General features: G+C 38.2%; 1 protein-coding gene across 1 annotated transcript in view; it reads left to right on the plus strand.

The window, feature by feature from the left end:
- The window catches only part of BRIP1 (BRCA1 interacting helicase 1), a 494,893-nt gene extending 489,809 nt beyond the window's left edge, over positions 1-5,084 (plus strand). The window contains exon 21 of the mRNA XM_056556700.1: positions 3,319-5,084. Coding sequence (XP_056412675.1) covers positions 3,319-4,073 — 755 coding nt within the window. The 3' untranslated portion in view covers positions 4,074-5,084. The remainder of the gene's footprint in view (positions 1-3,318) is intronic.
- Positions 5,085-11,101: the final 6,017 nt, after the last annotated feature.

The raw sequence follows: 11,101 nt of genomic DNA on the forward strand, positions 1-11,101 counted from the left end.
TATTGAGTTCCTCCAAAAGAATATTTCTTCTACTCAAACTCGCATTAATACCATTAATGACCATTATGGGTGACAAGTTGGTGACAAGCCTGTATGCTAAACCAACAGATTGCAACTCAGTGCTACACTATAGCAGCTGTCATCCGAGGCCGATGGTGCGGTCTCTTCCCGCCAGTCAGATGATGCGGGCAAGACGCATCATCGGCCAGGACGACCAAGTAGAACCATCTCTGACACGAATGTCCGACAATTTTCGTAAACGTGGTTACCCCAAGAAATTGCTGGAGGAATGCAAAAATAGGACCCTCTGTATGAATAGAGACACCTTACTGCAAAAATCTACGAAGGGAGCCCAATTAACCCGGATTCCCTTCGTCTCAACCTTTGGAGATCATTCAGGCCAAATATCGAAGATCTTAAATAAGCATTGGGACTTATTGAAGGCTAGCTTCCCAAATATTGTCGAATTTCATTCCAGACCTTTAATGTCATATCGTAGGAACTCAAACCTTAAAGATAAACTTGTGAAATCAGATGTGTCAACTAAGCCAGACTCCCAGATGTATCTAACTGTGGCAAACAAGGGTTCATACCCTTGTAGACAGTGTGTCAACTGTAGTTACATGAATAAGGGCCCTTGCTTCACACATCCCCAAACAGGAAAAATCTACCATTTAAAACATTATTTAACTTGTTTTTCAAAATTTGTGATCTACGTCTTGACTTGCCCATGTGGTCTCCTCTATGTAGGGGAGACCACATGGGACTTCAAGACGAGATTTAACCATCATCGGTTTACCATAAGAAAAAAACGTATGGACCTTCCGGTATCTAAACATTTTGTGGAAGCACACCACCAAGAAAGAGACTTAAAATTTATGTTATTAGATTGTATTCCACCATTAAGACGGGGGGGGGGGGTGATAGAGTAGGCGCCCTAAAAAGAAGAGAACTCAAATGGATTTTTGAGTTGCAGTCCCTGCGACCTAAGGGTCTAAATGTTGACTTTACAGTAACACCCCAAATCTATAATGCCTGAACTCTGACAATTATCTGTGTCCTCTCTCCCGTTTTTAGGATAAGATTATCATTGTGACTGAGAAAATTAATGTGTTCTTTTTTTCTCTTCCCCTTTTCCTTCCCCTTTCTTCCTAGGATGACAAGTGACAAGCTGGACGGGACCTCACCGTACAATATTAGGTTATGATCTATATCGTTTTGAGGAGAATATACCACTCAGAGGGATATTATACATTGATTATTAGTATCATATATATAAGTAATTATCGGGTAGGATTACTCCCTTAAAGAAAATCTCTCCTGCACATTCTAAAAAATTTTTCTACATCATTTTTACTTCATTTATATCTTTCTTTCACTTCTCTATATCCCAACTATAATGAATCAACCTTTAATATCTTTTCTACAAAACTAAACACTTTTTACACTACACATAACACATTCTATTTTTCTTTTCATATAAAAAAATTTTCATTTTAATTTTTTTCATTTTTTATTTCTTTTTTTATTTTTTATTTTATTTTCATTTCCATTCATTATTTATATTGATCTCCCATTTTTTTGTTTAATTTTAATTTTTATTATTTTTATCTTTATTATCTTCTGATATTTTTCATACTAACTGAGAGAGTTTATACTTTCTATATATATGTCACTCTGGTTCTCTTGACTGTCTGTCTCGTGTGCATGGGGTGAATGTAAAGTGCCGTTCTAGTTGGGTGCCCTTCTGATTACCTGACTTGTCGCTAACCGCGACTAGCCAGATATCAGTTATTCGGACCAGTGCGGCGAATGACTGGACACTGGTCGGAACAGTCACCTAACAATTGGCCACTAATACACCCAGTATGTCTGAATTATTGCGAGTGTATATCAGTAAGTAACCAGAAACGCTGACAAAGTAATAATTATTATTTTATGATGCTTTACTAATTTATTTCATGTTTATCTTTTCATTTTTCATTCTTTATTTTTATTTTTTTATTTTATCCTTTAATTTTTTACATATTTATCATTTTATTTTTATTATTTATTTTTTACTTTTTTATTTTAATTTTTATTTTTCATTTACTAATTTATTTTATCTTTCCATTTTTTATTTTTCATTTTTTATTTTTATTTTTTACATATTTTCACTATCATCCATTTTGGTCTTATTCATATCGATAGTTACCACGGGCAACTGCCTTATTACACCTGGCACATATGCACAATATACAAACTAACTGTCATGCACTGACATTGCGGTTCTCTAACTGCCTTTCTCACATTTACGTTGTTATCTTTCAAACTGCCCTCTTCTGAGATGTCCATCAGTGATTCACTCTGTCGCAGTACGCACGCGCCGCTTGGCAACTGCGATGCGACCCATGTGATCCTGTTCTTCCCTCTGATTGGTGTATTCTTGTCTCCTCTGTCAGGGCTGCTGCGCAGCCTCTATTCCACATACACGCCGTTCTGGCGTTCTATCGCCATGTTTACAGCATGTACAGGTGAGCGCCCGCCGCTACTACTTGTCCTCCAGGTGATATTAATGTATTTATATATGTAATCAAGCTAGATTTGTGGTTTTTACCACTTGTTTTTAATAACACTTTTTTTGTAACACTGTATTAACTTGACAATTTGTATATTGTCCCTATGCTTCATGTTGTTATGCACTCACACTTATGGATTGTTTGTTTTTATCATGTTTATATTTATTGATTTTTGACACTGATTTATATTAATTGTAATTGGCTACCATATATATACTCTTTGTGTTCAGTCACTTTGTATGCTTGATAAAGGCTGCACTGGCAGCTGAAACGTTGCATCTGTATTTATAATGGATTAAAGCTACCATCATTTTTTCACCTATTTTGTGTGCTGCAGCCGCTTTCTGCCTTCTACATTGGGGACCAGGGACCAGGGTCCATCTGGTTGCTTGCACCTGAGACATTTTTTACAAGGAGTGCTACTTTTCGCTATATCTATATAAATATATATAAAAAAGGTTTTGCCTGGAATACCCCTTTAACTTTCTGGTACCAGTTGATTAAAAAAATAATAAGTTTTCCACCGGAGTACCCCTTTAAGCTCTGAGCATGATCCAAGGCTGACCAATTCCCTTTATGGCTGTGTTTCCTTGACACATTATTTGCATTAAAAAAAAAAAATCTTTGGGAGTTACACTTTTATTGTAACAAAGCTTACAGTTTTGAGGTTCCATAAAAGTTATCATAAAGAGGCTCAATGCTGTTGTTTTGCACGCTGCTTGTTATGATCAGTAATGTTCTTATTTTGTCTTTTCATTAGGTGATTTTGACGTTCTAAGACTGCAAAAATCTAGAAATGGGAATTGGAGAAAGGGAAAAACATATCCAACTAAGAATCAAGTGACAGAAAAATCTGAAAAGCAATCAAAACAGAGGTCATCTTTTTATTCTTTGTTCAAAAGAAGTCCACTCACTTCAACTCCTCTTCCCTCTTCAAGGAGAGACTCCAACCAAAACCGTAATCTGCAGGTTACGAATGACTGGGAAGTACTTGAGGAAAGATCTACAACCTCATCGAACAAATTGACTTTGGACAAACCCGCCTCAAACAGTGAAGGAGATTGTGTTGAGAATTTGCTTAATGTCATTCCATTATTTCGTGAAAACACAAATGCTATTAATACTATGTTAGAAAAAACTGAAAGCTCTAATACTGATATATCTGAGGAAGTGTACGAAGATGTCACTATCCATTGTACTCCGGAACTTTTCGACAATGAGTTTGAGAGTCACAGTCCTGATAGGAGGGGGCAGGACAACTTTCTGCTTACATCCGATGATGGTTGCCTCACACATAACAAGGACAGTGACAACAATGGCAAAGAAAGAGGGGCAGAAAACAATTTAAACACTTGTAATCTTAACCCAGTAATATACCAAGGGGATTTGTTACCAAATGAATGTTCTTCTGTCAATGCAGTGAGTGGTTGTGAAAATAGCCGTAATGTACAAAGTGAGAACAAAAGAAAGAACAGGCTTTCTAGATCAAAGAATAAAAGCTTAAATTTTGAGTAAAAAGCAGTAAAACATGTATTTTAGATGACAGAAGTAGTAAAACTGTACAGCTTTATAAATGTAAGCATGTATATGCCATTTGGGGGTCTTCCTGATTAGACTAAGGGCTAATAATAATATATGATTTGCAATTGAATTGTTGGCATTCATGTTAAAGGGGAACTCTTTATTTCCTGTGCTGTCCTATCCTGAGTAGGAGATGTTGAGCTATGAGATGTACTGCTTTCTATGATTTACTGCCTGTCAGGATACACAGAAAGGAGATTTATCAAAACCTGTCCAGAGGAAAAGTAGCTGAGTTGCCCATAGCTACCAATCAGATCGCTTCTTTAACTTTTCAGAGGCCTTTTCAAAAAATGAAAGAAGCGATCTGATTGGTTGCTATGGGCAACTTTTCCTCTGGACAGGTTTTGATAAATCGCGATTGAGAGAGCAGAGGAATTGCATTATAGAAGCATTTACACAACTTTTTACATGTAAATATAAAACAAAACATAAACTAGATAGTGTAGTCAGCCCCTGCACCCCTTCATATGATTAGAATAAGATATAGGAGACCTGATAGTGTCACTTTTAAAGATGCAGTCACAATGTGTCCTATATCCCACAGGCATCAAGTGAGACAAGTTGCTAGATCTTCACCCCAACTGAATTATAGATTGAAGCAAGAACGGACAATAAAACTTGGAGGTGGATTCAGAGTGGTCCATTTACTTTCTTTTTTAACTTGTACAAAATCTTCAGGTCCTGTTTTTATTTATTCTGCAAATAATTTAGGCAATGCATCCATAATGGCTCAATTAATCTTTAGCCAACATAGTATGACGGTAAACCATTTTCATACATGATAAATCTGTAGCCAACAGACAGCAATGGTAGAGTGGGGAACACATGATGGCAGAATCAACCCTTAACGAATAATTGGAAAAAAATACTGTTTCAACAGAGAAAAAGAATAGAGATGAGCGAACTTACAGTAAATTCGATTCGTCACGAACTTCTCGGCTCGGCAGTTGATTACTTTTCCTGCGTAAATTAGTTCAGCCTTCAGGTGCTCCGGTGGGCTGGAAAAGGTGGATACAGTCCTAGGAAAGAGTCTCCTAGGACTGTATCCACCTTTTCCAGCCCACGGGAGCACCTGAAATCTGAACTAATTCATGCAGGATAAATCATCAACTGCCGAGCCGAGAAGTTCGTGACGAATCTAATTTACTGTAAGTTCGCTCATCTCTAAAAAAGAAGTTTGTATTCATCTTCAGATAACCTTGAGACTCTGAGCAAACCAGTGGCTACTTTACCTTCTTCCCATTGCAAATATATACAATAATATGGGAGAAAGGTAGCAGTATGTTCGCAGCTTTGTCACAGTAAAATACTGAATGTATTGGAGTTGTTTTTTTTGTTTCTTTTTTATGATGTATAACACGAAAAGAAGTTGTAAAATATCAGTAATAAGTCTTGTCTGATAATACTTTACCTTAATGTAAATAAAATGTTCTTTTCATTCTTCCATTATTATAAATTTACGATCACGATGTATATGTGATATATATGTTGTCACACATTTTCTAAAATAATCTGCATTAAAAACATACCAGATATACCAGTGTTTTATTATTCTAACATAGTTGTATAACTGACATGACTGTAAAGTCAGAAGCCACACAATGAAGCCTGCAAATTTGGGGGCCATAAGAACAACGTCTAATGCATGGTAGCATAAACTGCCCTAACAATTAGCCATGCGGCAACTGGATACACAGTGCCCTTACAGTCAAAATTGCAAAAACCATGACAGGTGGACTGTTGCATTTCTCACACAATGGATCTGGCACAAGATTACAGATCCATTATGTACAGAATACACAATGGACAATTAGCCCTATAGAGCATGCATCTAGGTTAGGGCATCCCTGGTGGTCTACAGCAGTGAAGGGGTTAATGACAGCATCCTTTATATTTTAGGGCACTAAGGGGTTCATTTTGGTAGGCATGTTTGTCTAGAGCAGTGATCACCAAACTGGTCCTTCAGATGTTGCAAAACTACAACTCTCCGCATGCCCGGACAGCCAACGATTGTCCGGGCATGTTGGGAGTAATAGTTTTGCAACATCTGGAGGGCCACAGATTGGAGACCACTGGTCTAGAGCAATGACAATAATAATTTTCAGAACCTTGGTGGTCTAGGGGGTTTCACTTTTTAATACATGCCCAGTGACTTACCTCTCCAGCCCCAGGGTTGTTTTGGTTGTAAGTACAGAAAGCTGAATAATGATTTTGTCCCATAGGATATAGGGAACACTGAAAGTACAGCTTAAAGGACATCTGCAGCGCTCATACATAAAAAAAACTTTACATCATCTAATAGCTCTTTCAAAGACCTTTCCAACAATACCTCATTTGTCAAATTTGGCCCAGCCATTCTCTTGTAATTGCCACCTGTAGCAGTAAGCAGCCATGCCAAAAAGACTACATTTCCCATGACTCCCTGTGCCAGCTTCCTGTTAGCTGCAGGGAACAAGTGCTTCATGCGCAGGCGCTCGCAGCCTGTACTGATAGGCTGTGGCCCCTACTGTGCACTCAGCCAATCAGGGCTGAGCGCATAATAATATTATGAATATTTATAAGATGGGAGGATAGGGGCCGGAATAACGAGCAGCAGGGGGAGTGAAGCAATCCCCCGGTGCATTATGGGCATTTGTGACGTAGCGTTGACCAACATGGCGGCTCCATAGAGAATAATAGGTCGACGCTACGCGCGTTAGGGGACCAGGAGATGACTTCCGGTGGCGGCATAGCGGAGAAACGGGACCAGCCAGGTAATGGATCCCATTTAGAAACTTATATAACTTGTGATATTATTACATTTGGGCCCTAATTTGCTAGCGCTGCAGTTGTCCTTTAACAGTGTCAAGGTTCACACTGTGATCAGGGAAACTATGATTACTCAAGAAGAAGCTCTTGTATGCATTGCAGACTTTCCCTGAGTGGTGGAACCTCAGTTTATGCTTGGTGAAAATTATATATTGAGTGGCAGCCATATTTGAAACAAATGGCTGTATGGATAGTATTGCACACATTATATAAAGTTTAGAGGATCAGGACCGTGCAATAGTGAGGTGGCAGGCAGTAAGGGAAACTAGCTTCTACAGTCTCTGGGACCATCTTACAATACTCAAAAAAAAAAAAATTCTAGACTTTTTGAATTTTCTTATACTTCTCTTTTGCTCATTATAAGCTGATTGCTGCTGCAACAGATATGTGTTTTCTTACACTTTTACTAGCTTTGTACAACTGTTTTCTATTTGCCTTCCCCTGATTTTTGTACTCATTTTGTTCAAGAAAACTCATTCTGTGTGTGTGTGTGTGTGTGTATGTATGTATATATATATATATATATATATATATATATATATATATAATTTGTGTGTGTATATATATATATATAGTTATTTATTGTAAAATTATACTAAAATAAAATTATAATAATATATATATATATATATATATTTATACACTTACCAGAATGTTAATTTTACAATAAATAATGGTTTTCCCATCATTATGTTATATGAGAGGATCATCAGGTTGTAGAATGTGTCAGATCAGTGGGGGAGATTCTTCAAAAACCTATGCAGCGGAAAAGTGATGCAGTTGCCCATAGCATCAATTAGATGGCTTCATTCATTTTTAACCCCTTAAGCATTCCGCGTTTTTTCGTTTTTGCATTTAAATTTTTTCCTCATCACCTTCTAAAAATCATAACTCTTTCAAATCTGCACATAAAATTCCATATGATGGAACGGCGAAACAGAAAAAAAATTCATTGTGCGACAAAATTTAAGAAAAAATTTCATTTTGTAACTTTTGGGGTTTTTCGTTTCTACGCAGTGCATTTATCAGTAAAAATAACACCTTATCTTTATTCTGTAGGTCCATACGATCAAAATGATACCCTACTTATATAGGTTTGATTTTGTCGTACTTCTGAAAAAAATCATAACTACATGCAGGAAAATGTATACTTTTAAAAATGTCATCTTCTGACCCCTATAACTTTTTTTATTTTTCCACCTACGGGCCGGTATGAGGGCTCATTTTTTGTTCTGAAGTTTTTAACTGTACCATTTTTGCATTGATCGGACTTTTTGATCGCTTTTTATTCATTTTTTTATGACATAGAAAGTGACCAAAAATACACTATTATGGACTTTGGAATTTTTTTGCGTGTACGCCATTGACCGTGTGGTTTAATTAAGGATATATTTTTATAGTTCGGACATTTACGCACGCTGTGATACCACATATGTTTATTTTTATTTGCACAGTTTATTTATGGGAAAAGGGGGATGATTCAAACTTTTATTAGGGGTTAAATAACTTTTAATCACTTTTTTTTTTTTCTCCACTTTTTTTTTTGCAGTGTTATAGCTCCCATAGGGGGCTATAACATTGCTCACACTGATCTTTTACCCTGATCCCTGCAAAGCCATAACTTTGCATGGATCAGCCTAATAGGGGCTTGATTGCTCAAACCTGTAGTTCAGGCTTGGAGCAATCAAACACCGATCGGACATGACTGAGCAAGGTAAGGGGGCCTCCGCTTGCGTCCTAGCTGATCGGGACATTGCGATAGTCCCGATCAGCCCGACTGAGCTGCCGGGAAGTGTTTACTTTGATTTTCGACGCGGCGATCAACTTTGATCGCCGTGTCTGAAGGGTTAATAGCGCGCGGCATAACGATTGGTGCCGCACGCTATTAGCCCAGGGTCCCTGTGTCCTTAAGAGGTTAAAGAGGCCTGTGAAAAATTAAAGAAGCAATCTGGTTGCTATGGGCAACTGGTAAACTTTAACAGGTTTTGATAAATCTCCCCCAGAGCACAACACTTAAGCGGGCATGTAGAATAATATAATCAGGTAAGTGTCCTCAAGGTCATTCCGGTAAGTGCAGCGCATGTGGCCCTTCTCATGGCGCTTCTTCCAGGACAGAGGAGAAGATTTATCAAACCTATGTCGCCGAAAAGTTGACCAGTTGCCCATAGCAACCAATCAGATTTATTCTTTTATTTCGCAGAGGCCTTTTGAAAAATCTAATTTGTTGCTAAGGGCAACTGGGGAACTTTTTCTCTGCTTAGATTATTTTGATAAATCTCCCCCAGAGAGTTTGGAATAGTTAGAACTTCTTTTTCTCTGAGAGAGTAGTGGATGCATGGAATAGCCTTCCTGCAGAAGTGGTCGCTGCAAATACAGTGAAGGAGTTTAACCCCTTAAGGACCAACACAAATAAACCTGCATGCCCCTGAAAGACCAGGCCTGTTTTTTCAAATCGGGGATGTCTGTCTTTATTAGAGAATAACTCCGGTAACGTTTTGCCAATCACGATAATTCTGACAATGTTTTTTTGTCACAAGTTGTCCTTCATGTACATAGTAAAAGTAAGCCGATATCATTTGTAGATTTTTTTTTTTACAATGCAAAAAATCATGAAATGTTTAAAAAAATTAAGATTTTTTGCTATTTTAACACTAATAGGGTGCATATATTTATACATACTGACCAAATAGTTTATGAAACTTATACTTTAAGATGTCTACTTTATTTTGACAGCATTTTTTTGTTTTTAATTAACATTTTAAATTAATTAGAAGCCTAACAATTTAACTAGAAATTTTGAAAATTTGAAAAGTACATCTTTTTTTTGTGTGCTATGCAAGGTTTGCAGACATTATAAGGTAGTAGAACATAGGAACACCCCCCAAATTACCCAATTTTAAAAACTAGACCCCTCAAGGTATTCACTAGGGGGTACAGTGAGTATTTTAACACCATAGTTTTGGGGCAGGAATTATTACAATGTCAGTGTTAAAAATTTGAAATTTGCCTTTTTTCACAAATGCATCATTTGTGGGGCATATTTTTTGTACATCACTTCTGATATTGCAAGAAATGCACCCTATATTTTATTAAGCTGCTCGGCCCGTGTTTGGAAATACCTCCGCTTAGGCCATATTTGGTTCCTTGGCCGCGTGGTAGGACCCAGAAGGAGAGGAGCCCCCTTTGGTTTTCAGGACATGATTATATGAATAGTCCCCATTCATACTGCGTTTCTGCAGTATAGGTGTCCGTTGTCATGTCAAAAAAGGGATGCCAATGTATACTGTAGCAGTTTCATTCAGAAATGAATAGAGCTGCTACAGTATACGTCAGCATCACTCTTTTTGACGTGATGCTGAAGGATACCTCTAACACTGCGGAAGCGCAGTATGAATGGGACGCAGTGTAGGGTCACATAGAGCGCATCCGCAGCATATTTCACACCGCGGATGCCCCCAGCAGTCACAAGGGCGAGATCACTGCTGTGGCTGGGTAGCTCAGTGTGTCTGTCATGACTGCCGGCGGGAAATCCACCGCTATTAGTGGACACACAAAGCTACCCAGCCGCAGCAGGGAGCTCATTATTGTGACTTTTGGCGGGCATCCGCAGCACGTGATATGCTGCGGATGTGCGCCATGTGATCCTACACATTATACATTTTTATTACATTTATTTAATAAATGTGTTTTTATTATTTTATTTTACTTTTTACACTTTTTTCACACTTTTTTTACACGTTTTTATTTTTTTACACTTTTTTTTTATACTTCTTGTTTTTATACACTTTTAATTATTTTATTTTTTTCACTTATTTTTTAATGCTTTGGAATACTTCGTATTCCAAAGCATTGCAGATATATGGTGCCTGCTAGTTTTACACTAGCAGGCAGCATATGAGGACGTGCCTCTGGCACGTCCTCACAGGCAATAACCGGGGCAGACCTGGGGGTCCTTGTAAAGACCCCCGGCTGCCCAGGTAAGCAGCAGCACCCCGCGATCATTGCGGGGTGCTACAGGAGAGAGACAGAGGGAGCACCTCTGTCAAAAATCCATACAGCTCGCGGTCGCTTCCGACCGCTGCTGGAAGGGTTAAACTGCCGGAACCGAAGTTGTCTTCGGTCCCGGCAGTGCGGCAGGTTCCCGCCCGCTGGGG

This window comes from Hyla sarda, chromosome 2 (assembly GCF_029499605.1).
Source record: "Hyla sarda isolate aHylSar1 chromosome 2, aHylSar1.hap1, whole genome shotgun sequence".
NCBI classification, from domain to species: Eukaryota; Metazoa; Chordata; class Amphibia; order Anura; family Hylidae; genus Hyla; species Hyla sarda.